Source organism: Leptosomus discolor, chromosome 24 (genome assembly GCF_034619465.1).
Source record: "Leptosomus discolor isolate bLepDis1 chromosome 24, bLepDis1.hap2, whole genome shotgun sequence".
Lineage (NCBI taxonomy): Eukaryota > Metazoa > Chordata > Aves > Leptosomiformes > Leptosomidae > Leptosomus > Leptosomus discolor.
The window spans coordinates 3424121-3451850 of record NC_141414.1 but is presented as its reverse complement, the minus strand read 5'-3'; the positions used below and the strand labels follow the sequence as shown (position 1 = coordinate 3451850).

General features: G+C 50.8%; 1 protein-coding gene across 1 annotated transcript in view; it reads right to left on the bottom strand.

Annotated features, from left to right (window-relative positions):
* The window catches only part of PIP5K1C (phosphatidylinositol-4-phosphate 5-kinase type 1 gamma), a 47887-nt gene that overhangs the window by 19002 nt on the left and 1155 nt on the right, over window positions 1–27730 (bottom strand). Inside the window, exons 3-4 of the mRNA XM_086477732.1 lie at window positions 2577–2608; window positions 187–273 (exon numbers count right to left, since the gene is read on the bottom strand). Coding sequence (XP_086333858.1) covers window positions 187–273; window positions 2577–2608 — 119 coding nt within the window. The remainder of the gene's footprint in view (window positions 1–186; window positions 274–2576; window positions 2609–27730) is intronic.

The window sequence follows — 27730 nt, the reverse complement described above, 5'->3', positions numbered from 1 at the left end:
CATACTGCCAAACAAGTTCAACCAGCTGCTGCAGAGATGGATCAAGGCTTCCAGGTTTGCTGTTTGCAAGATTATGCAGTACAAGGGTGCTGCTTAAAATCTAAATCAGATTGGTAGCTATTGGGCCCCAACTTCTCAGCCTGCCACCTACACATAGCTGCCGCTCCCCGCTCCCCACAAACAAACCTTTTTGTAGGTGGTTTCACCAGAAGCATCAACGCCTCGATGACCTATCTTCTTTCCTTGGCCAGGCTGTCCCGGTAGCGATGGTCCCTGCAAAGAAAGAGTATGGCTAAAGGCCAGAACAGGAGCTGACCTGGCTGATGAGAACCAGCAGAGGAGCACAGGCACAACCACGCTATCACGGTTGTAAAGGATAGAGGGATCGTTCTCTACCGCTGGAGAAAAAAATATGCAGAGTGCTGATGTAATTGGCACCAGCAAGCTTTAAACAAGGCTGTTTGAATTATACATCCATCCCTTAAGACAGGAAGGGTTAGAATACCCGAGCCGCTCCACCTGACACCCCCAGTACTAACTGGGCAGAGCCCTCAGCAAAGATGCTGAGCCCAGGAAAGATCCATTTGCTTCCCAGCTGCCAAGATTCCCCCATCACTCGACTGTGGTTTCTCATTGATTTGAAATACTGATGTATTAAATCAAGCAGCGAAAGAAGTTTATTTTTAAAAATCCTATGCCCTCAGGTGTCATACTAATACCTCACGCTTCACTGGAGAAGTAAGGCAGATAACAGGGACAACACAACCCCACTCCTGTGTTCACATGGAGATAATCCATTTAAGCAAGACCTCATTTGTTTACAATTCAAAGGACAAGCCCACACAGGGTGAACCGCACTAACAGCTCTTCCTGAAGTTTTGCAAAGAGTTTACAGAAACACTACGGGACTGCCAGCACTTCAGAGGGAGAACAAACCTACTCCCGCCCCATTCCCCCCCCCCCCTTCTACTTCGGAGTCTGCCTGGGCCTTTTTTTTGCCGATCCAGGAGGGAGCAGATTGCAGCTGCACCCTTTAACAAGCCAATGTCACCATGTTTTGTGCAGTTCGACACAGCTCCTTTCGCAACCCCAGGCCTAAGGCCTCTATACTCTGCCACGGGGCAACGCTTCACCGCCTCGCCAGCTCTCCCACCACCCCAGCGGAGGGCTAAAACTAAACCCAGCGACATTCAGGGGTCTGTTACGTTAAAGAACAGCCAGGCTTTGGATGTTCCTTTACGCAGCGTGCAGAGAGATCCAAGGTCATTTCCCAAGTGGCAATATTATATCACTCTCTCTCTCAAGTGCTGCACAGACCCATCTCAGAACTGATGTCTACAGCAGACAACGTATAACTGTTCAGACTACAGAAGCTCTTTGTGTTTTAGCTTTTAATCAAGAGCTTGCAGCTATTTCTGGTCAAACTGCTTGCACTTCTGGTACTAAGGGGCAGCCCGATTTCTCCTTCAAAAATCTTGTCTCCTACTCCCTTTTAAACATTTAGCACAGCCAGGCTTGCTGCTGAGTACTCCTTCTCCACGCAGTCGTGATTAGCAGTACAGCTTATCCTTTCCTTGCAGCTTCTAACCAACAAGCTGGATCCTATTACACGCCAGCTCAAGCTGTATCGTCCTGCCTTGCCACATGGCTCATCATCATCCTCTCAAAGTGATTAACAGGCACAGGTATTGGTTAAGAGATTGCCCTCATATGAAATGCAGTAACTCTTGCTCTACCTCTGACTGTGTTCCCAGGGCAAGAAAAAATGGGGCTATTCGTGGATTGAACAAAGCAAGCAACTTTAACAGAAGTTGAGCTTCCTACTACGCATATTTTTGGGAAGGTAAAAAAGAATCAAGTGTCACATTCCTGGCAGTTTCACGGAAAGATTTTGCTATTCATGTACATAAATGCTCATCATCCCAGGTGAGTAATGTAAAGAGGTATGTCAGAAAATCAGATCAAACAAGAATCAGTTGAACATGATGCCCTAAACCAAAAGTGTGGGCTTCAGGGAACAGCTTTCAGGCACGGATCCTCCTACTAGATTCCCTGCTGCCAACTGTGAAGAGTTTTCCTCCAGAAGGTAACAGTGATTCAGCAACCTGCGACCTGGATTATGTGTGAAGAGAAGATCAGTCCCTCAAGACATTCCCTTGTTTTATGGCTTCACAAATTACAGCCTCCTTGACTGGCTCCCAGGAGCGGGCGAGACCCAACGCAGAACCCTGGAGATGCCCAACACATGAACTCTCCATTTATCACCTTCAGGTTCTGGGGTGGAAGAGGGCACCTCAGCCACTGGCTTACACCACGGATCACAGAGCTAAAATTGGCCATGTGGTGGGCATTATCCTTTCACATCCCCTCTGTGGCTGTGGTGATGCCAACACAGGGAGTCCAGAGACCTGCCACTAATTTTCTTTCTCCCAAATAACAGGTATCAAATTTTCAGTAATCTTAAATGTGTTTTGAAATCCATCTCTGCTCAAAAAAGTCAGGCAGAAATGTCTTCTAGAGCTCTGTGTTCTCATTTCTCAAGATGGGATTTTCAAGGCCAGCTTTACACATCTCACCTCGGTGATGGCTGCCTTCTTTGGTGCCAGACCTGGGGAGAGAAGGGAAGAGCATCAGTAAAAGTAGAGACGTCAGAGAAGAAAAAACAACCAACAAACACCGAGAAAATAGCCTAATGCTTTGTTCTTTCAAGCAAGCTGGAAAGCCCCTAAAGTAGCTGGTTTTGCTCAGTTTTCAGTTTCAGTAGTGCAGGAGGCTGAAGTTACAGGGGTCACCCAAGCAATTTCATATTCAGAAGCACAAAGATGCACAATTTTCCTAGCAACAATGTTTCCTAGAGCCCTCAGCAGAGTGTTCTCGTAAATCCCTGCTGCACCGTTAAGTAATAGGTCCACACTACACTGAAGATTTGGTTACGTACAGAAGCCCAGAGAGACACTTATGAGACTGCTTTCCAGCCAGGCAGAAAGCACTTGACAAACCATATTGATAATTGAATCTATTTATAGAACCTGATGTCCAAATATATCACAAAAATGAATGCACCATTTATCTCTACCACCGCCTTTGGGAGAAGCCACCGTTAACTCCATGACAGTGAATGGTGAGAAACGAGGATTTTGCCTGAAGCTTTCAGATATATCATCAGAGTTGGAAACATGGGCCCAAAGCCTCCCCTAACACGAGGCCATTTTCTATTTCCTCGCATGAGCCCAAGTTTGCGAGGAGCTCCTCGTTTTTAGGCAACAGCGAGGACAAGCTCCTCTGCCGCCGGCGGCGGGAGGCGTCCCCTGACCTGCAGGGCCTCGCGCGTGGGACCACAAGCTCCAGCCCAGCTGACTCCAGAGAGCCGCCACGAACAAGGACCAAGAGCTGCTGGAGAAGAGCTCCGCGCCCCATCCCGGCCGCACAACACTCCCTGCCAAGGCAGCTCCCCAGCCTCCCCCACGCACCTCTGTACGCAGAGCCCAGCTATTAGGAGGGAAGAACGCAAACCCAAGCAATAGATTTCAGACCATCTGTTTCCAGGTATGAGTCTGCTGCTCCCTGCCCCTGTCTGAAGTGCTCCTACAAGCACAGATCATTAAGCAATGCACAATCCTTTAGAAAGGGCTTCATTTCGCAAGAGGCCACAGAGCACGGCTTCAGTTTTGGCTCTGAAGAAGAAAGGCTCTTCCAAGCCCTCAACTTTTCCCCACGTGAGAGCAACAGGCGGATTACACAACCACCTGCTGGTGCGCGAGTCCTCTGACTCAAGGGGGATATCTACACTCAAGCTGGGAGGAGCGGTCCCTCTCCAGGGAGAGTGCGAGACATCCAACCCTCCTGGCTGGAGAGCAGGAAAAGCCCCAGAGGATCCAGCACAACATGCTGCTGCTTCAGCATCTCCTTCATGTGGCTAAGGAGGAACGACAATGGTTTAGCTGGGGTAACTGCTCAGCCTCCTCGAATACATATAGAGGTGCTTCAGGGTTTGTTTTAAAAGGAGCCAGAGCAAGAATTTGGGCCTAACAGGAGCACGATGCTCTGCAGATGGCAACAGTGCTGGGACAGAGCGCGATTCCACCATATTTCAGGAAATATTCAGACACTAGGAAGCAAAAAAACCAACAAGCCCAACAAAAACCCCTTGGTGGTCACAGGGGAGGTGAAACGGCTCTCAATCAGAAGCACCGAGGTCATCTCACTGTCGTGATCTCCATAAACTGGACAAAACTGGTCTTGTCAATGTGGCATTCTGAACTGCCTGCAGTGCAACCCCCTCCAGCCCAACTGCTTGGCCTGCATGTGCGAAGGTGTGGTGGCACAGGAAGATTTACCTGTTTTGTTTTAAATTGTGCTCTCTAGTGCCCAAGTTTCGCATCAGGAACAGAATCACGGGACTGCAGCAAAGGTCTGAAATCTTGCTCCCTCCATCACACAACCCCATCTCAAACAGGAGGGCGGGAGGCAAGCAGAGCAGGAGCCCTCATCCTCTCCTCTCCATCACCCACCTGGGCTGCACGCCCCTCAGCCAAGGGGCCGTCGCTTACACGGGTGATGGGAAATGCCATCGCTCCCTCCAGCTCCTTGGGACTGCACCAGCGTGCAGCTCAGGGGACCACCGCTAGCTCAAACCCCGCATCAGTTTTTGTGCTGAAAAACTAATTCTTTGGCCTAAGACAACGTAAGTTTATGATCATTCAACAAGAAGCCCCACAACGGCCAGGGGAGCAGGAGATATGGCACCACTAAGTCAGCATTTAGCTAACGAACTTTCAGGGTACAAGCTGGAACAGCAACTCAAGACCACAGAGGAACCCAAAGGGACAAATGATGCTCTGGGTTGAACACTGGAAATCACTGGGAACACAACACGGCCAAGAGGGCCCCAGGCCAGGGAGACTACGCTCTCCCCGCCACGGCTGCGACCGCTCTCCTACCGCACTAATCTCTTTTCTGCACTTTGTCACAATTCCAGAGCAGGAGATTATCTTTAATTTTGTGATAATTACCACAAGCCGCTTTCATTCCCAGCTTTTAGGTGTCTGCTGCTGTACACGTACCAAATGTGGAATCAACACCAACCGCCTGCACGAAGGAAAGGCACTAGAGGTGAGCAATTGCGGATCTCCAGGAGAAACAACGCTTCAAGTGGACAAGAGCATCACCAGCAAAACCCTCCCCACCCTCAAAAAAAAAAACCAAACCAAAAAACACTTTATAAAATCGACTTGTCTAGGCAGAAAATGAAAAAATCTTCCACTGGCTGCTCGATGCACTGCTCTCGGCTGCGCTCATCTCAAACACGCTGACAGATGGCCTTGCAAAAACTGATTTAACTCCAGCTTCGGGGGTTATACAGCCATGAGAGACAGCACTCAGGTTTGCGGGGAACAGGAGCTCTGCTGCGGGAAGTTTCAACACTTAACAAGCTAATTGAAATGATTCTTATCCGATTTGGTGTAGCTTAATGAGGGTGTGTTCAGAAACGTGGTGAGCGGCTCCGGAAGAGGAACCCCGGGACGAAACCCCAGCTTTCTGCCCTGCCTCCAGCTCCTGCCTGGGTTTTGTAGTGCGCTTCCCGCACGCTTGACCTGCTGCCTTCAGTTCCTCTTCTCATCTGCGCACGGCTTTGAGTCGACCCTATCCAACGCCTGAGCTCCTCCGGAGCCTCAGAAATGAACGCTTCAGTTGTAGCATTCAGCAATTCTCATCTCCGATTCAACGTCCCTTTTTTTCATCTGCTTCTCTATTCACAGCCACGACCGGCTCGTCCATCCCCACCACCATGCTGACGCCCCCCAAGACAGGGATGAATTTACTCCTGGAAACCCTCTGCACGTCTACTGTCCGACACAGAAAAAGACTTTTGAGTTTTAGCTCTACTGCGCCAGATGAGCGTAAACCTGCCCGAGATAACCCATTTCTCCTCTTACGCAACACATTGCGTCAACAAATTGGTGTTCAGGCCTTTTTTTAGGCCCCTCACCCCCCATTTAGCTACGCTTGATCACTCGCACAGTAAGCAAAGCACAACCCAGGCTGGCAGGAGGGCTCCCGCTCACGAAGGAAACCCTCATCGTTACCAGGTTCGTCAGCCTCGATGGCCTCATCGGCGCGTCTGAACTCACAAAATGGTGCAGGGTTGGGATCAGAGCAGCTCCCTCAGCTTCTCCAGCCCACAGCCTCTCTAGATGTCATCAGGGAAATGCAAGTGATGTCAGGAGTTAAAAAATCATCCAGGAAAAGCCTCGTTTAAGATCTAATAAAGAAGGCTTCTTTGTAAGACAGATGTATACACACACACACACATATATTTATAAATTGTAAGTGATGCTTTATGATGCTCTAGAGAAGTCAAAGCAAACAACTGGTAGATTTATCTGGACTTCTTTCTCCAGTCAGAGATGGTGCTGCATGGTGTCCCTTTAATAAAGCTTCGCTTTATTAAAGTGTTTACGAGGAGATATACAATGTGACTGCAACTAAAAATACATTAGAATATAAACACCACGTAAGCTGGAGGGTGTACCAGCATGACCCCTCCAAAAACGCAACACACTAAACTTGCAGTTTGCCACTCACTCTCAACCAGGGCGGCAGAAATTGCAATCAAACAGGCCGAGCTTTCAAAGCACGGTTCTGCAAAAGCGCTGGACCAGCAGTTTACAATCGTTGCTGTTGGGTTTTTTTTTTGGATTTGTTCTTTTGTTTTTAAACTCCTGAGCTGACAGCAGCCTTTGCAAAATTGACATTTAACACTAACCCGGCGTAATCCGGTAGAAAGCTGTGAAATTCTGACGAGTCGCACACCCCCCGAAGGAGGTCTGGATCTAATTTTACACTTATTCGATCAAGAACAAGACACACCTGAGCAACCCCTTTAGACACTAAGAGGAGGTGAAGACTGCAACCAGGATGATACGATTTATTGTTCGATCAGCCTGCTCGAAACGCAGCCCCGTCTGGTCAACGCATTACGTGCAAAAGCATCGAGCAGCAGCGTGCTAAGGCACAAGCAGTGGAAGTTAAAGGCCGTGCCCATGTAGCAGATGTGTCGCAGTCGCAATACAGAGAGGAAGGCTGGAAATGAAACACATCCATCAAGAGAGACGACTGTTATTTCCCGTAAGGGACTGCTGATACAAAGAAATCAAAATTAAGGTGGAGGGGGGAGGCAATTCAGAGAAGATGCCAGAAAACACATCTCAGCTGAGAAGCAGCAGCTGAACTAGCGCAGGCAGACAGCCAGGGCTTCCCGAGGAGCCGGCACGAGCATCAGGCCGTGTCAAAAGGCAGAAAGCAACCGCCGAATTCCTTCTCGCACTCAAAATGTGCGGCTTCAGCTCCCAGCGAGCAGCAGGCAGGATCAGGCAGCCCAGGGCAGTCATTAGAGAGGAGGAGACACAACAAGGAGCAGAAGCCGGACTCTCAGCAACCTCCCGGAGAAGGCGGCTATTTACAACCTGCCCTTCCCAGGTAGCCAGGATGACCTACTTCTAATCATTAAACACATTTTTTTTCCCCATAAAACAACACAATTTGATTAGGATGAGAAACATCAAGAAAGCCACAATACTCAATAAAAAGTTTGGGGTTTCTTTTCCCCCTTAAATGCAGCATCTCTTGGCAGAAGAGCCGACTGCTCTGCACCCTGGGCATGGAGAGCTGCTTCTGCCACCGGATAGCTTGTAAAAATAATAAGGAAATAATGCAATTAGAGAGAAATTCTGCTTGTTATACAGATTCTCCATATAGCTTTGATGTATCCATTTTTCCCTGGAACGGACTGATTTTTGTGATCACCTACACAAAACTTGGGCCAGTTAAACACGGCCTAAACTCTCTCTCCACTGGTGAGCCCCAGCCAGCCCAGTGCTCAGGCACCCGCTCCACCCCTACGGGCAAGCATGGCAAGGGGGAGGACAGACCCTGCTCCCATGCTGCTGCACCGCAGGTGGCTCCACGTTCCTCAGGATCATCCAAAGTCCAGCAGTTATTTGCAGACCGACAGAAATGCTGGCAGCGCTGGGCAGTGTTCAAACCGGACTCGCAGGAGCAGCCAGAGATAAGTAATCCCTTTTAATCCCACCTTGGCCGCCCTGCTCTCCTCCCTGTCCTCTGCTCCCGCTCGCCGCCCACACCAGCTCCATGCCTCGGTTTGCCGTTTCAAGCACGGAGCAACGACCCCCGCTTTGTGGAGGGAAGAGAACGTTTGCAAACCATGATCTGCTGCACCAACCCTATGTGCTGCACTCCTTTCCCACGCCCTTTGTCTTGTTTATTTGAGCATAAACTCGTTAGGGAAAGGAACGGCATGGCTTGTACAAATTAAAGGAAAGAGCTTAATGTACCGGCTAGGTAGGACGGGGCCTCGGGGCACTGCTGTGATACCTACTTGAGAGCAGTGATACAGATCGCTCCCTCCCTTCCACCCTGGGTAGTTTCTGGCTACGAGCTCTTCAGCCAAGCCGAGACGGGCGGGCAGCAGGAAGCCCCCAGCCTGCCCCGAGCCAGCAGGGAGCCCCACACCCAGTCCTGCCCCAGCCACCCCCCTCCAGGTTTCTGTTTGAGGGTTTCGAACCCCAAACTCCAGAAGCGCTCTTGCTGCTCCCTTGCCAGAACTCCCCCAGGGATAAAGCAATTTAAGGCCTGTATTGCACAGCACAGCCAGGGCCGCTCAGAGCAAAGCGGGTCGTCCAGAGGGACCTGGACAAGCTTGAAAAGCGGGACCACGTGAACCTCATGAGGTTCAACAAGGCCAAGGGCAAGGTCCTCCACCTAGGTCGAGGCAACCCTCTGTATGAACACAGGCTGGGGGATGAAGGGATTGAGAGCAGCCCTGCGGAGAAGGACTTGGGGGTGTTGGTGGATGAAAAACTGGACATGAGCCAGGAATATGCGCTCGCAGCCCAGAAAGCCAACTGTATCCCGGGCTGCATCCAGAGCAGCGTGGCCAGCAGGCTGAGGGAGGGGATTCTGCCCATCTACTCTGCCCTGGTGACACCTCACCTGCAGTGCTGCGGCCAGCTCTGGGGCCCTCAGCGTAAGAACGACAGGGACCTGCTCGAGCGGGTCCAGAGGAGGGTCACGAAGATGCTCAAGGGGCTGGAGCAGCTCCCCTGTGAGGACAGGCTGAGAGAGTTGGGGGTGTTCAGCGTGGAGAAGAGAAGGCTCCAGGGAGACCTTCTAGCAGCCTCCCAGTGCTGAAAGGGGGCTGCAGGAAAGGTGGGGGCAATCTTTTTAGCAGGGCCTGTTGCGATAGGACAAGGAGCAACGGTTTTAAACTAAAAGAGGGCGGATTCAGACTAGATATAAGGAAGAAATTTGTTATGATGAGGGTGGTGAGACATTGGCACAGGCTGCCCAGAGAGGTGCTCGATGTGGGAACACTCAAGGTCAGGCTGGACGAGGTGCTGAGCAACCTGATTCAGCTGAAGATGTCCCTGCTCACTGCAGGGGGGTTGGACTAGATGAGCTTTAACGCTCCCTTCCAGCCCAAACTATGATTCTAAAGCACCCAGCTTATGGAGCATCACTGCTGCAAGGGACAGCCACACAGTGACGATTCTGCAGTAAAGGCACCTACCAGCCTATTTTATTTTTGCTTTTTATGCAGAAACTCTTTCTGCCTCAGGAAGAAATCTCAGTTTATCCCAGCTCAGGAGACAGGGCAGAAGCTGAAGACGCAGGCGAGGAGCTAATGCATTCCTCCCGCAGCCGCAGGTGTGGGACCGCATCCTGGGTGCAGCCCTCCTCAGGGAGGCACAGTGCTGAGCCAGGACATACCATGCTAAAACGTTTCCTTGACAACTCACCAGAGAAGCGCTTACAGCACGGAAGCCCAATTACAGCGAGGAACGAGCAGGACAAGACCAGGGAAATGAAATTTTAAAAGAACTGATTTGTTTTCTTGTCTTGGATCAGCTGCGTGTAGGAAAAAAAAAAAAAAAAAAAAGAACAATTTTGGAGTGCCTAGCCCGAACCGTGTGACACAGCTGACAAAAAAGCAAAACAAAAATCTCATCAAGACGAGCACACAATAGCTGACACCCAGGAGCGGAAAAGGCTGCAGCCGTTCGGCTCCACATCCAACTCTGTAATTATGCAATCCAGTGGGATGTTCAGGCGAACATCTGCTAGATGGGAAAGGTGCAGTCTTATCTGAACACAGTGTTCCTGCTCCCTTCCACGCCGCCGGTCACGGGGGGATTGTGGAGTGGAACAACACACGCTCCCCGGCACGTCCCGAGCGGCCGAGCGCTCTCCCCACGTGGGCAGCGGAGGCAGAAAGGTGAGGTGCCCGGGGCAGCGGCGTTAGGGACACCAGCCCCTTCCTAGCCTCTGGCTATTGTCTTTATTACAACCTTCAAGTCCAAATCTTGTCTACCAGAAGTCACAGCAAAGCTTGATTAGGACTAATTAGAGACAGCAAACGTTGCAGCAGGGAGCGCAACCTCTCCAGGACAGAGCCAGCTCTCCACGCCTGTGATGACACCCAGGCACAGCGGCACCACGTTAAAACCACAAGGCCAGTTTAGAGTGAGGCCATAAAAGGCTGAAGGGCTTTGAAGTCACATTCACGACAATCATCCAGAAGAGCTAGAGCAACATCCAGTTGCCCCCTTACCTTTGCAGCCCCTATTAGCGGGTCCCAACCCACCAACCCCACTCACTGGAGCATCTCCTGGCTGCTGGGAGAGCTGTAGTTCAGCAGTGAGAAGACAGAAAACCTCCTTGTTGCCTTTCTAGTCGCCTTGCAAAAACATCAGGGACCTGAATGTAGCACATGACCCCAGGCAGCCCTTGGGACTCTTTTTGTGTGTTCAGATGGAGTTTTCAGCTGCCACAAGGCCCCAGAGAGCCATTTCCCAACCCCAGGTCAGAGAAGCACAAGACAGCTTTGCGAAGCCTTGGTCCAGAATTCACTTCCCTCCTTTGTTTTCTGAGCATTGCCATCTCCCTGTCTGCAGGCTCCTGCCTAAAAGCAGGATTCAGCACTTTGAACGCGTGCAGCGTCCTACCTCTGTGCAGGGAAAGGATGCTCAGCTGCATCCTCCATTATGCTATTCTCCAAGTGCCACTAATGAAGAGAGAGAAGCACGAGCTGACTAATCTGAGGTTACACGCTGCTTGCCAGAGCAGTTTTTATGCCCCAAATACATGAGGTTTGCAGCGTGGCATGGCTCAGTGCTTTAGCTGCACGAGGCTTAACATCAGACCTCAGCACCTCCCGGCCAGGTAGGGATTAGCGCTGCTGGAGGCTCTTCACCACCACCCGACCTTCACGAGCTCCCTCTGCAACTCGCTGTCTCTGTGAGGTTATCTGCAAGGCTGGTACCAGGCATGGGACAAGGAGGCTGGAAACAGGAGAACTTCACTGTAGCCAATCCCAAAACTTCTTCAGCTGATAAACAGCGCAGGACACTGCTACTGAGAGGGCAAAACCCGTTTAACTAGAGAGCAGCCTTTGCACAACATCAGCTTGCTTTCCCTTCACAGTATTGCTGTTCTGGGTATCCCTCCAAAGGATCTCCACCGGTCTTGGGAGAGCACTGGCAAGTCAAAGAAATCATTCAAGCTGCTTGCAGGAGCAGCACAGCAGATACAAAGAGCACCGGATCACAAGCCATACGAGACAGTGACAAACTATCGGCCTATTTTAGGTGTCAGCCCTTTCTCACAGAGGGTTCTGCAGCTAAAAGTCAGCACCTCTGATCCAGGAGGGACGGGTCAGATTGTTTACAGCTTCCACCATTTAAAAGTCTTCCTATAGATGTTACCTGCTAGAGAGCTTACTCCCCTTGCTCACTCACCATCAAGAATTATTCTCAGACTAAACTACATTAAAATAGAACAATGCAACTCAAGAAAGATATCCACCTCCCCTAATTTTCCATTTTCTGACCTTGTAAAAGAAGTGTTGAAGTCCAGTTGCTACAGTGACAGCGGGTAAAGAAACCTACCTGAAGTTTCACAATAACCACCTACCACAATACCAGGATATACTGAAGTTACCACAATAAGCACAAACTTTAAAACTGTGGGAGCTCAGCAATCTCCAAAGGGAAAACAGTTGTTTTGTCTGCAGGCCACCCTTCACAAGTCATCCAGAAGATGCACCTGGATTTTTAATGAGTAGGGTATTTCCTGATTTACTCCGTAGCCAAAGCTGCTCAGCTAAATCCTCTAAGATTTAATTCTGCTCTTGCTAATGTCGCTTGACAGAGATTTTCCAAGGGTGCTCAAACACTGAAGACTTGAAAGGGGATTTCAGAATGGGGTCGCACACAACATGCGTCACTGGATATACAGTCCTTCTGCTAGGCTGCTCACATCAGGCTGAGCCAACGCTCCTCCACCAAACACTTCCAGGTTGCCAGAGGTGCTGCTGCTAACTGCAACACGCACACGGCCGGAGAGAGTTGCATCGCAACGCTGAGGACAAGGGCTGGGTGGGAGAGGAGGTGGGGGGGACATCTGTAACTTCTACCCGTTTCAAAACCAAACGTCAAAGCAAAAGCATCAGGTTGAATTTCTGGCCCTGTTTTTAGAGCATGGGTTTGTGGTACAGCCCCTCAAAGAGCAAGCCCTGCTCCCGGTTCAGATGTAGCTGTCAAGTTGACCAGGTCCCACTAAAAACATGCAGTCAAAAAGACACGCGAGGAAAAGCAGAGCAGTGAGACATCTTCACTCCAGAGATCTACTTCTCAATAAACCTGAGCTTTTGCTGCCGTAACAACCAGGAATTCAAGCTCTCCAGGCCGCCCGCAGGGCTCACCTGAGCTCGTTCGGCACCAAGCTATCACGGATTTCTTGCTCTTGTTCCGAATTAACTACCCCGGCTCACCTGCGGCAGAAGGCAAGCTCTGGCTGGCCTTTTGCTGCTTCCCACCAGCGTGTCCTCTGCCCTCGCCACAGCACCCTCCCACCCTCCTCCTGCACGGGCAACACCGATTTCAGACAACCCATCCAAACCCTACAGCAAGCTGCAGTGAGGGCCAGCCAGCTCTTTAGGAGCAAACTCTGCTTAATCCATCCCAGCTACTGCAAATCCTTTCCTCCAGATGGAATCTATCCTTCCTTGGACGTGCCAACACCTCCTCTCTCCCCCAGATGGAGGGGGCTGGTACCCAGGAGGGGTACCAAGCCTCCAGTCCTCTCCTCCACTCGGGCTCTGTGAGCAAACGTCCCCTGCAGCGGCAGCAGCAGCTCCAGACAGACCACGTACTCGACTTGTGAGCCTGAGGAAGGACCTCTAGGGCAAAAGCTGGTGCCGCAAGGTGCGGGAGGCTGTAGGTTAAGAATAAATTTCAATTATTGCTCACCACTATGTTCTTTTCCCACCAGCCTTGTTAAGGCCACTTCTGCTTTCTGTGACTACAGTGTTTTGGCTGGGTGCTCCCGCTCTGCTCTGACAAAGGTACCTGAACAGATGGAACAAAACAAGCCACAGCAGAACAAGCTCAGAAGATGAAGTGTGCTGCCAAAAATCGTAAATCAAAGTTTCAGCAAGTAGTCTCTTCTCTCCCTGGTATCCTGGCTGTAGCATGGCAGCTAGTGACTCAGCTATCAGCTGAAAATAAGTTACCTGAAAAAAAAAAAGAAATTTAAAAAACCCTCTTCTAATAGGAAATACGAACAGGTGAGACACACATAGATGGCAGGAAGAGATAACCTAGTGCTTACGCTGGGCTACAAGGATACTTTAGTCGCATTATACTGACAATTATGGCCAGCCTCCTCCAAGACAGGTAGCCACAAGCTGAAGGACAGGCTCTTTCTGGCACAGATCTGCAGCTTGCTCAAAAGCTAGGTCAGTAAAGCAGCTTCTCCAGCCCAGCCTGGAGGATTTTCACTTGGAGGATGAGCCAGGCATTTATGACTTCTATTTAACCAAGTGCAGCGATGTCCATTTATTTACTCATTCGGGAACAAGCTCTGCTCCAGACTCTGTACAGGTACGTGTCCAAACTAAAGATGCAAAAGGGCAAAATCCAAAAGAGCACTTCGGCTCCCAAAGTGCTGCACAGGCAGAACTGAGGCACTAGTTATCCCCAAACTCCTGAAGGCACCCCGGGTGCTGAGGAGACTTCGGATTTCTGGCACTATTTTCCCAGAGGCGGCCGCACACATTCATACCCAGTGCCGCCACAGCCCCTCTGCCGGCAGCAGCGCAGTTTGGGATTCGGAAGAACGGAGACGATGGTCATCGACGAGTTGTGCACCGGGCAAGTGTTGTGCTTTCCCTTTGTATCCTGCCCTTAAACGGCTTTCATGGGATACAGGAGTGGTCAAGGTCCTTCTGAAGTGATTTTGTGGTTTCTAGGATGTGTTTGACAGTGGACTTATTAAGCGAAAGAAAACAAGTTACTGGGGTCAGCTCTCTCCCCAGCTTTCCAGAGCCCCCAGCTCCTGGGCTGTGGGTTTTGGAGCAGCCCTGCTTCAGTGAGAGTGGAGGAGGAAAGGGATTCACTCAACACAAAGCTACAACTGAAGAACATTGGCCTGCAAAGACAAGTGTCCGTCTCCGGAGGAGCCCGGTCTGGCTGGCGACACGGCTCATGCATGTGCAGTGACATAACTCTGTCAGCTCGAGGTGCCACTGGGAACAGCTTCTGGTCTCGCAGGTCCTGAAACAGAGTCCTGAACCATGAACAACTGAACTCCTGAGCCCTTCTCAGGGCTTTATTCAACATCTGCCCCATACAAGGAAAAACTGAGGATGCCTTACGAAGAACAGGTCTAGAATAAAGTGACTGAGGACGGCAGCATTGAGTGAGCTTCAGTCTAGCATTTCTGAACTACACAGAAGAATCTCACAGGATCTTTAACGCTGTTTGCTAAGCCTTTAACAAAACCAGAAGTGAAGTAGTTCCCCTGAACCATAACACCAGATCAGCCAAACACACACTGCCACTGACCTGCCAAGTGGGGGGGCAGCAGCACAACCTGCTCCTGCGTTCAGAGAGGGAACCACAGCCGGGCACGCAAACATCGTACGTTCACTCTGAAAAGCATCTCCAGGAGGACAAGCCGGTCTCTCGCTCAGGTTTCCCCTCCCAGCTCAGCTGGTAGCTGCCGGCTCTCTGTTTTAGGATGGCGGTGTGCATTGTGGGGTGGGAGGAAGAGACAGAAGCGTGCAGTAACGCTGGCCAACAGCTACGTAACAGCTCTCAGTGGGGAACGTACGATACGCAGGGCTGGCATGGGAACTCCCATGGCTTAAACTCTACATTTCCTGGCTCCCAACCTAGTCATCTTCCAGGCCAGATGGCTCAAGCCTAGAGCTCTGCACCCACCAAGCAGCGAGGCTCCTCCAGCCTCACAGGTGAGGCCCGGGAGGTTTTAACAGGGGAGTTATTTTTACAAAGCAGAGCAAAACTGAAGTTGGAAGGCTTAGAGCAGTCAGGTGTCAATGGCTCTCCATGGGAAGACAAAAAGGCAGGTCTGATGAACAGAACCGTCCTGCAGATACTGTAATGCCATTTAAGGCTGGACCTGACCGAGCTCTGAAGTTTTGGATGGGGCAATACTTACTGGCTTCCTCTTCACCAAAATGGGTGCATCAGTTTTGCCAGAACTCAGAGGCCACCCATAAGGCACAGGACGTTGGGAGACCGTTATCTTGTCAAGTCAAAGCAACCAAAAGCAGGAGCTCCAACAGAAAACATTAAGGCAGCACTTGCCACTTCTTCCTGCAATGCATTCCCTTCCCCTTTAGAGGAGCGGCTGCCATTCAGGCACATGTTATCCCTCTCTCCTGCAGGCCTTGGATTAAGTTGTTTTTCACCCCACCTCACATGAAAACTTGCATTTAAATTTAATTTCTTCAGATACTGTAAAACCCCACCTCGTTCTTCTAGGTTACAGTTTGCTTTTCGTGCTGATTGCTTCCAGCCTTCCTGTGCTCCTAGTCTTCAGTTTAGGCTAAAGATTCAAAATAAAACCAACCTTTGTGTTTTAAAACCTGGGAGCTAGGAAGCCACAGCTCTCCAGGACCGGTTATAAACTTTCAAGCTCAATACCTGGTGGAAGCTCATGCATTGCCATCCTCCCAATACAAAACCAGAGCTTGCATGTATTAAATGCAGTTCCTCCCAAATTACCACATCCTTCGCAGCTGACAGAGCCCTGACAAGCAGTCCACTACCCTCATCTCATGCCAGCCTATATTGGCCAGCTCTGCATCTGGTATATGATGGTTTGTTATACCACAGTGAAACAGGGAAGGCAATTGCTGCCTTTAACTGAAATATAACTGTCTTGTCTGACAAAGCACAGTCTTTTTGCTTCGTTTTAAGGACAGACCCACATTTATCAGGACTTTGAGGGTCTCTGCAAGGAAGCTGCAGTGAAGACTGCAATTATACACAGGGGCTGATCTGCAAAGAAGCCGCAGAAGCAATTAGCAGTTTCAGGATGTTTGCTCCTTCGGTTTCCCATTTTCTTTAATAAGCATTTTCTGGCATTACCAGTCGAGAAGCCTCTTTCTCAAAAGAGCGTCCTAGATAGTTAATCCACCAGTGACTCCTAGTTAATATCAAAATGAAAACAGGCATCCAACCCTCTGAGACTAAGGTGGAGAAAGACTATGTCATCATTTCTCTTCCATCAAAATTAATTTAAGCCTGAAGAGATGCCGGTTCGAGAGGAAGTATCCTGGAATTAAAAAAAAAAAACCCAAACATTCTGCATATCAAAAGCTACAAAACGCAGCACAATATGCACTCCCTAAAAAAAAACTTCACCATCTTGTAACATAAGTTAGCATTACAGGAAAAAAAAAAAAGTAGTAAATTAAGCAAAGGCAATTGTTAGCCTTCCAGATTTCAGTTCTGATCACCGAACAAACAGTTCTTACCAACACAAAAATTATCCCATGTGTTATTTAAACCCACAAGTAATCACCACCTGTTAGGCCAAACTGAACAACTTTGCCTTATTTCTGCATTCCACCTAGGCAAGTGTTTGCCCTGTAACCAAAGAGCATGTCATTTAACGTTGACAAGTACAGCTTCAAGAGGGTATAATTTTCTGCTGTCTTTGTTCCAGCTTTGAAGTTAGGGACTATTTTACATCTCTATAGTTTGCATTTCTGCCAGCAAATTCTATGCCGTTTTGTACGCTGCCCCCGTCAACATGTATCCAGACAGATGGCGAGAGCAGCACCGAATACATACAGAAAGGAAAACTGTCATTTTAAAGACGACACCCGTTTAAAAGTGACATTTGAAGAGAAGACAAGTGGTTTCAGGTATTACATCTGCCCTCTCGGCAGCGCGTAGGACTCCTGATCGCATCACCCCCTCCTCTCGGCGTGGGGATGCACCCGCTGCAGAACCGGCTGCACGGACAGAAACTGTGAAATCAAGAAATCGGAGAGACAAGCAAGTTTCACATCAGCATGTAAATGCAGTGACTGACTGCGTGAAGTACCATCAGGCACACATTCAGGGAAGGAGCACTCACGCAGATGATGATTTTAGCCAGCTGCCTCCCTTTGAAAAAAAAGCAGCAATGGAGAATTTTGCCTCGAAAAAAATCACAAAATTTGGTCCATCAGATGTGCAGAGAGACTACAGGAGGAAAACTACTGCAGCATCCTTGTCATCAGCTGCTGTATCCTGCCCACACCAGCGGCTTTGATATTTTCCTTGTGTTACTGCCCAGGTCATGGAAAGTGCCAAACAGGACAAGCCGGCATTAAGACATGGGCAAATCTTCCCTGTCTTTTTAGAGCAAAGTACCAGCACTTCTGCCTTGCGTTAGAGTCCTCACACATTAACTAGCACAGCAAATGCCGTCAGTGACCCTCAGTTCCCAACTCTACGCCTAGAAGGGAGCCGGGCATCCTTCGGGAAGAAGCCAGGCCACCTGACCAGTGGCGATGGGAGACTGCAGCTAATCGCCTTCATTTTACTTTGTAAAATGGAAACTTGTGCTTCCAGGCCTCACGCAAGCCTGAAAGTTTTTCTTCAATCCCTCAGATGTCCAGGGCCTCGAGTGAAATCACTGGAGAAACTCTTAGCCGAAACTGGGCTGCTAGATTCTGGGTGGCCAGAAGCTGACCCACTTTGGACAAAACAGTAACAAAACCCAGCAGGCTCCAAGAGGAGAATTCCAGCCATGTCTCATCTCAGCTGCTGTAACCCCCAAGATCTTACTGACTGTGTCGACACAGCAAGCGAGCGGTACCCACTGCTGTTGGTGTTTACAGAATCATAAACCAGTTTGGGCTGGAAGGGACCATTAAAGCCCACCTAGCCCAACCCCCCTGCAGCGAGCAGGGACCTCTTCAGCTGGATCAGGTTGCTCAGAGCCCCGTCCAGCCTGACCTTGAATGTTCCCAGGGATGGGGCATCGACCACCTCTCTGCGCAGCCTGTGCCGGTGTTTCACCACACACTTTCTTCTTTATATCTAGCCTAAATCTACCCTCTTTTAGTTTAAAACCATTGCTCCTTGTCCCATCGCTACCCCCCCCGACCAAGAGTCCCTCCCCACCTTTCCTGTAGGCCCCCTTTCAGCACTGGGAGGCCGCTAGAAGGTCTCCTGGAGCCTTCTCCAGGCTGAACAAGCCCACCTCTCTCAGCCTGTCCTCACAGGGGAGCTGCTCCAGCCCCTGAGCATCTTCATGGCCTCCTCTGGACCCGCTCGAGCAGGTCCCTGTCGTTCTTACGCTGGGGGCCCCAGAGCTGGACGCAGCCCTGCAGGTGGGGTCTCACCAATCCATCGCTGATGTGCATGGTTGATAAGATGGGCTGTTTTAAGGTACAGCAGCCTGCTGTGAGCCTTGCAGTACTCAATGCGTCTTGAGCTTTGGAAAGATTTCACAAAATCTCTCAAAACTTGCCAATTACATAAAAATATTTCTCAAGTGCTCCAAATCCTTTGTGAGCTGTATCGATGCGCCAACTAAAATTTCTCCCAATACTGAAGTTGCTCAAATTGGTGCCAAGTGGCCTTAATTACCTGAGCTCATACAGCCCTGAAAGAACAAGGAAAACCCATACACAGCCCTTCTGAACCAAACTCTAATCACTGGAGGACCAGCGTTAGAAAGGTGTTTGCACAAGCATTCACACAGTAACTGAAGCAGTTCTGTATCGGCACTGCTGCCCAAATTCAACTGGAGGAAAAACAAGTAAATATCCAAGAGCTCAGGAGGATGCTGTTAACTCACCCTTTAAACAGAATCAGTTCCACCCACAAATCAGGAATTCCACCCTAAAAAATAATTGGGAACACCCTGAAGCCATTCATCTCATGCACAGAAACAACACTATTCTGCTCTATTGTTGGAGAGTGTTGGGGGTTTTTTTGGTAGGTAATAAACTAGCAGAAAAGCCTGCAAAGATCACAAAAAGCTCCAAAGGAAGAAAGCAGCAAGACAAAGGTTGCCCCACCTCACTGTCACCCTGCAGTGCATGTGGCCGAGACTCCATCCCATCCCACAGGAAGGGGAGGAGGGAGAGCAGATCAAAATGACCTACATAACTCTGGCTTTAAATATAAGGGAGCATCACTTTTATTGTACCTACCACATTCCCCGCTATCCTCCCTGCCCTACATGGGGTTGAGCAAGACACCCTCTGCTCAGGTGGCACACACGCACGTGGAGTGCACCCAGCCTCAACCAGGGAGGCAGAAAGCAAGTTTGTGCATCGAGCCTGAACTCACAGAAGACTGACTTTGCAAACGACGCTCTTTTAACGCAGACTACGTGCCTTTTCCACGTCAGTCCTCAACTCCATCAGGTTGTGCTTCACCCCTCTCAGTGGCCGTCTCAGCCACTGGAGATCTGGACCTTGACTTTACTTGGGGTGACAGAATACAAAGCAGCAACCGAGAACGGCAAACTCCAAGGGGAAGGAATGGAAAGTATAATCCGTAATTTAAACAACATCTTGCCAGGCAGCAAACGAAAGGGCAAAATCATCTTGGCTCATCCTGCTCTTGCAGAATCATAACATGGTCACCAGCACAGTCTGACACATTCAAGACACCCATTCTGAAGGGCAGCATCCCGATGCATCCAGAGTTGGAGTTACATTAAGGACAGGCTTCCAACACCTGCCCTGCCAAACGACAGCGTGGACTCAGCTACCCGGTCTCAAAAGCAGCAGATCGCTTTGCCTCCTACGGAAAAAACACGAAACAGCTGGGGAATTACTCTGAACTACTAAATTCAGCGAAAGAGTAGGGACCCGACTGGCTCCCAGCCCAGCACTCCCCTTCCTCTGCTGATGAGCTGCCTTTCCTCCAGGAGCTCCGTGCTGGTTGAGGTCAAAGCGCTCCCAGATCTTCTGGAGAAGAAATTAGGAGATGTCTACTAAGGTACAGGAACACAGAGAATTTGAAGAGTCAGTAGTTTGACAGAGCTTCATCAGAAAAAGCGTTGCCAAGTTTAAGTGAAGAGTTATTAACTGCTCTGGCTACCTGGACCCTCAAAGTACAGAGTGAATTTTGCAGGAGCCACCAAGCCCCGTGCTCAGCCCCAGCTACCACAGGCACCAGCGGGACCACTGCAAGTCCAGAACGCAGAAGCATTAAAGTCTTAACAGCGGCAGCCAGAGCACAAGGCAGAAGCTCAATTAAACATCAGTCCCCTGCATAGGAAAGATTATGCAGTAAAGTGAAAAGCAACGTTTGAGCTACTTGGAGTTTGACCGGTACCAAGCTCCCCACCAGCCCACACCACTGACTGTACTGTCCCGACAGCACACGGCTACGTTTTAATGACTGCAAACAAGGCAAAGCTGCCCTCCTCTTGTAATCCGCTAATTCCTCTGAGTTCAGGAGATTGAGCTATTTCACCCAGAACAAAGACACGAGCTTGTTGCATGTGGCGTTCCCATGCCCAGCTAATCTCCAGGCCCTTTCAGAAGCGGCAGCATATCTGCCCAGGTCAGTCTTGTGACAAACCCCAGGCCGTGACCCGGTCTCCTTCACTGGATCACCCAGCACCTTGTGCAGCAGGGGCAGCTCCAGGTGGGCCACCTGAACACGGGCCCTTCCTCTCCAAACACTACTCATGCAACAGGCAGCTCTGCAAAGGTGTAGACGCCAGAGAAGCAAGCAGCCGGTTTCCAACTTCTCTTTTCTCCCAGGAAGTCTTTCCCACCCTCTCCAATAGCAATTTCCGCAAAGAGAAGAGGCAGAGTCTGCTAATTACAGAGGAGATGAGGACTGTGCCCCTCGATGAGTCTGCAAAGCATTTTACACTCCTTGCACTGAATGCAAACGGTACAGGCAGTGACTGGACATCGTGAGGTTTATTTTCTGCAGCTCCAGATCTAACGGCTGCAAAGCCACACAATTATCCAGAGGGATAGCTCTTCCAACAGTCAGAGATGCAACTGTACAGAATATGCCACCTCCATGCTATGAAATAATGCTGCTGTTCTTCAAATATCCATTATTCCAGACTGTTTCTGTGCTACAGTAAAGAGAACCCTTCACATTACACACTCTCTAGTTGTACGTATTTGGTTTTTGTTGGTTTTTTTTTCTTTAAACAGAATTAGGGAAGAGTGGTGGTTTTGCTGTACTCAAAGGAAGCTGGAAAAGCAAAGGGGCAAACTCATCTGGTGGAAGACTTGTAGCCTCTCCCCAGAGCTGCGAGACGATGAAACAAGTCACGGTTAGCAGTGACCTGCGGCATCGGACGGGCTGTGAACACTGGGACAACCAAACACATTGAAGCCTCCAGATTTCGCCACAGCACGTCCTCTGACTCAGCCTGGGTTATTCACCGCAAGCCAGTGCAAAAACCCACACGTAAGCTGGGGAAGCCACAGGAGCACATGATGGAAGAAGACGATACTTAATTAGGGGTTGACAGCATATTCTGCTTAAACATGTGGGTGAGAAGAGACAAAGTGACAGAAAAGCTGCTCTGATCACTTTTAGGTTTTTAATTACAGAAAATGCTTCCCAGAAAGTCCTGAGGTTAACTCAGCTACTGGCAACACTGAAAACCTCAAACAAACAAGTGCCGGGCGGCTTAGGAACAGAGGATTTCTAAGACCTACCTAAAGAAGGAAAAACCCCAACGTTACTTTATTATCGTTGGCTCTTGCAGGGCTGCTTGGAGAGGCCAGGCTCCCCTTGCAGGGACTCAGTCTGCTGGTTGCCCAGAGAGGAGGTGGAGAGCCCGGGAAAGGCAGCAGACGCTTTTCCTCTTGGCACGCAGCTGCCCAGGCGGGCAGGTGAGCATCGCCTCCTCCTGAGAAGGTCGGTGCTGACAAGGATCAGGACAACACTTCACACAGGCCACCCGTTTGGTTTTTTCGCACGACTCTCTTGTGGTTTTTTGTTGTTTCATTTCAGCATTAAACAGCCTTTTGCTTCCAGGCCCTCGCAGTGCCTTGATTTACCTTCCTGACACGCTCCTGCCACGAGCGCACCCACGGAGCAGAATGGACGGGCAGCCCCGCCTGCCCCCACGGCACACGTTTTCCTTGCGGCTTCCTTCCCGTCAGAGGAAAACTTCCAAGTTCGAGGCTGCACTTGCTTGTTGGACAAACACGAAGCAGTCCACCACCCGCAGGCAGCAAATGCAGAGGGTGCTCACGCAAGGAATTCTGCTTTGCCAAAAATGCCTAGAAAATCACGCTATTTTGCTCCTTTGAGTTTCTGCACCAGCCACAGATGGATTTAGAAGTGGTGAAATGCCACACAGAGGTATCGCCCCAATAGTGGCTACTTATTGGGAACCCACACCAAACCACCAGGGCTTTGCACCTGCATAATGCTTTAAAAATAGCTGCTGCTCAGCCCCACATGATCACAGATATCCAGTCCGACGTGACTAAGAAATTCTGTTCTTGGGCACATTCAGAAGGCGACTCAGCTTGCAGGCCCAGAAGGCAACAGCTTGGGAGATAGCTGAAGGAATGTGACACTGTCAGCCGGGTTATGAAACAAATTAATGTGAAGTGGACTATCAGAAATTTTGGTTAGAGATCTGGAAAGACTTAATGGGAAACAAAAACCCCCACCTAGGCCACCTTCTGCTGTTTTGCTGCTATTGATGAGTTCAAACATACACAGTCACCCCTCTCCCTGCACACGTGTATTCAAGAAAAGGAGGTGCCAAGGCCTGTGCTTTACTTTCCGAGGTCCAGAGAGCATTCCCCAAAACCGGCAGCCTGCTCTGATACCCGCTGCTCCTGCCAGCTCCCCCGGCACCACAGGCTCTGGGGGAGATCAGGGAGGGCACACCCATGGGATCAGACCACCCGGGGAGGGCAGGACCTGCTCCTGCTTTCCTGCAGCCAGGCTGTGAGAGCAAGGACCTCCTGCAAGCGCCATGACCAGCAGCTCTATCCCTGCGCTGCCGGGGGGAGCGGAGCGCGCAAACCTCCCTGCTGAAGGCTGCTCCCACCTAAACACGGCCAACCCCTCCTCGCACCGGGAGTTCGCAAGCATTTCCCTCTCCAACTCCGCTCCTGACGTTCCCCAGTGTGGTGCAAAAGGTGCAATGTTTTCCAGTTTGCGAGTCACAAGTTAATTAATGATACCCATGTAACTCATTAATGATACCCATGTTCCTGTATGCACAGATGGGAATCGATCTCACGCCCGTAAGGTCCCAGAAAGCACACGGGCACCGCACCCATGTCAGGAGCGAGGCACCTGCCAGGCCTCTATAGATTAATACTGGTCTACAGGAATACACTTGGCAGCCAAAAAAGATGGACAGGACCAATCAAATGTGGCAAAGATGCAAGCGGCACGGGATGAGAAGGGCTCTCCGAGCCTTTGTCAGGGTATCGCTCAGCCATGGCAGAACTATTTCTGGACTTGACTGGCTGCGATTGAAAGATGTGTTCATGAAGAAAAAGAGCACTGGAATTCCTGCTGCTGCTTTTCAGGCTGCAACCACCTTATATGGGAAAATCATATTTAATAAGACCATGCATCTGGCGAGAGCCCATAATGGTCTTGTCAGTGAATCACTTCAATAATCGTTCCCAAATTATGCACAGCTCATACTAAATCCACGCAGGTCAGTCCCTGAGGAGCCTTTCTGGAGAGGCCCAGCGAGCTTCCCAAGTGGGACGCAGTGGCAGCAGCTTTGCCAGCCACAGATCCAGCAGCGGCATAACGGGCTGTTATATGCAGGTCCCTGCCAAATGCTAGTTAATGAAAATTAGATTAATCATTCTTCGTCCTGGGTTCTCGGGGATTCGTTCTCCAGCCTGTCTTAACACCGATACAGATGGGCTCAGCACCCTTCAGGGCAGTGCCCTGATCTCCCTGCCGTACAAATCATAGAATCATTCAGGTTGGAAAACACCTCTGAGATCATCAAGTCCAACCGTCAACCCTACTCTACCAAGTACACTCCCAAACCACATTGCCAAGCACCACATCCAAACGACCTTATACTACCCTTCGCAGCTCCCAGGCCCCGTAATCCCAGCTTCCTCCTTTGTTTCCAGCCGATTCATATCTTAAAGGACAATTAATTTGCCAGAGCAGCCTGAATTCTATTTTCATTGCCTTCCTCCTTCCCTGCAGCTGAGCTCTGACTTATTGACTGTGAAGTAACTGCAGGGTCTGTAAAAGTTCAAGGCACAGGGTGTTTTTCTGTCTGGTTTTGCCTAGCTGACTCCCTCTGTAATCATCTTCGCTAGCACCATTTCACGGGAAAGAGCCATGTGACATCCAACTAGGCTGTGAACCATAATCATGCTGGGGATGATGTTTACATTTGATTTTTCCTCAAGCTGATAAGCTCTCTCCAATTTCCCTCTCCATCACGTTGGTATGGATTGAACTGCTTGTGCCCCACAGGGTGGAATTCTTCTCTTATCTCTAATCTGCTCGCTGAAAAAAAAGCTTCCAGCAACCCTTCAAAAGTCACTTCAAAGTTATCACTGCGAAGAGGGAAGAGCTGCAATACCATTCTTCGGCTATCGCAATCAACGCTCTCCCAGTGCTTTTTGCAGATGGCCTTACAGGTGCCGCCAGCATCCAGCACACTCGGCACCGCTGGCTGGGGCTGGGATCTCCAGCTCTGGGTACAGCGAGACAACTGTTGAACGAGAGCATAAGTACTTGTTAAATCATTTCAGCTCCTTCGAGCAGAGGAATTCAACCCTGAAGAACACGTTGGAGGCTTCTGCCCAGGCGCTAAGCGATGAATGATGGGCAGACTGCAACCCATGTAACAGGAGACGCAAGAAATGGAAGTAAATCGGATTTAACTTCACTTCCCCATCAGGCTGAGAATTTCCACCTTTGAAGGAGATGGTGGAGACCAGCTTCACCATCAGTTTTGTACCAACAGCTCTCCAACAACTTGAGTCCCCTTGGACCAAAGGTTTCCAGACCCGCTGTCTCCAGGCTGCACGCAGGTAGAGCTATGGTGATGAGCCCTCTCCTCACCCAACCCTTTCTGCAGTCAGGGCACCCCAGCCTGAACGGTCCCAGTGCTCACCCGTCACCCCGCACGCACACAGTGCCTCTGCACGCCGCCCCCGCTCCCGCCGACAGCTCTGCCGTCTGCACCAAAACCAGCGGACAGTCCCTTCCACCCCCCACCCAGGCAAGAGAGTGTGGATTCAGGGATGAGGCACGGCAGCCATTTACACCTGCCAGATTCTGAAAGCCCCTTTTCAACCACAGCAGCTATAAAACTTTTAAAAACCTCAAAGCTGGGTTCTCTTTTCTCTTTTCAGGCCCATGCTCATGCACGGGCCCAGCTGCTGGCACTAAATGAGGTTTTCTCCCTCAAAGCATATTATGAGACTTCCAAACGCTCCCTTCGGAAGACTCCCCGTGCCTTAAGTCAACCTACCGTCAAGGTTTCTCTGACTTTCAGCCCCTGCCCTCCACCCAGTTTTACTCCTGTACCAGACTAATCATTCTTGATATTTACTGAGTGCTTGGGGAAGGTCTTTGCTGACCCAGCCCACGGTCCGGATTAACCCCGCCACGCTCGTTTAGTGAGAGCACAGCGCCCAGCCATCGCTCTCCGGCAAAGAGCCAGGGAGCCGATTTCGGCTCTCCTGGTAACCCCTCACCAGTGGCACGAGCGTTAAGGTGAGCAGCACGAGGCACCCGTACAGGTGGGTCACGAGCCCTTTGCCGCCTCCATCGCCGCCCCAAACGGCAGCGGAGGCGTCAGCGCGGCGCACGCGCGGGTTTGTCGCCATCAGCTTCAAAACAGACGACACGCCAGGCCGGCGTTCGGCACAAACCCCCTCCGCTCCCGGGCACAGCGCTCTGGCGCGCAGCGTTCCCATCTGCTGCGCCGAGGAGCACGGAGCACACGGACGTGCCGGCAGTCCCGACCCGCGGCACAGCCCCCCCCGCCCCCGGGAGGGTGTAGCCGTGCCTTCACGCGCAGCCCACCGAGGGCCACCTCCGCTCCCCCCAGGTTTTGATCTCTTCCAGAAAACACTCGTTAGCCGTCGTTCCCGTTGTCCCCAGCCCTCCCGGGAGCTCCAGTTGCAAGTGCAGCTGAGGCCGAGTGACACAATTTGGACGCTACCCAAGTGAGGAGTAAGTAACTTGACTCGAAAAATCAAAGCATCGGTGAGATTACTGGCTCCGTTTCATCTTTTTCACTATCAGCGTAAGGTAAGACAGCCTACAGGTTTGTAAATTCAGATTTACTTGCAAAGGCAAGAAAAACACACGCTCCCTGCCTACACCCCTCCTGAGCAACCGTCTCCACAGATGCCTTGTCCTGAGCAACAACCCCCTGCCCTCCCCAAAACCCAGAAAGGTGACAGAGAAATCAAAAGGATAAACCATATTTTATTTCGTCATCAACAAGAAGTTCTCTCTTCCGCTCCCTCAGCGCCGCAAGCTGGATGTCCACCAGCCACGCCACACCGCACTGGGAGAACGCTCCCAAAAATGAGGTCCGAGCAGCGGGTGGGGAGCGCCGCGAGCAGCCTCGGGAAAGGCAAGCGGCAGGCAGCCAGCCCCTCCATTTTCCCTGCAGCACCGAGGAACCGAAGCAGGGAGGCTGAGGACAGCTTGCCACCTGCCTAAATCGCAGCACCTTCCCAAAAATTACACGTTACATCCAGCACCCCCAGCGCGGCAGATGACATCTATGAAATAATCACGGTTTCCACTGTAATTTGTTGGGGTTTAGAAGATCTAATGATCCTATTTAAAGGCCTGCAGACAGGAGATCGCTGTCACAACACAACCAAAACCTGTCTGCCTCGCAGCAGGCTCGAAATGAACTTGGGGCTCAGACAGGCGCTCGGGAGCTTCGCGTCAAACCCACAAAGGAACGTGTCAACCCAACGGCAGAACGGGGCTGTACGATCACGCGCAAAGCTGCAGCTAGCAATTTTGAGGTTGTTAATGAACTATAAATTATTAGGCAGCAAAGGCGGAGGCCGGTGCCCTTGACCAGCCTCACGGATCTGATCCCGCCAACCAAGGAACCCCAGTTTCTCTCTTCACGGCGCTGTCAGCCCTGGGCTCGCTCCCTGCCGCTTGCAAACACCTTCCCCGAGATGGATCCTGGCGTGGAAGCAATGTCACCACCCTCCCGCTGCCGAGGGGCCACCGGGACCCCGCGGGAGGGACCGCTGGAGGCCACAGCAACTGCCCAACGCAAGGCAGGACCCTCCACCCCCCCCAGACCCTCCCGCCCCACCGAGGGCAGGGGAGCGCCTAAGGCCCATCCTCGGGGAGGAGAGGGGGGAGCACGGCCCGGGATCCCGCTCGCCAGCCGGCCCAGCTCCCGA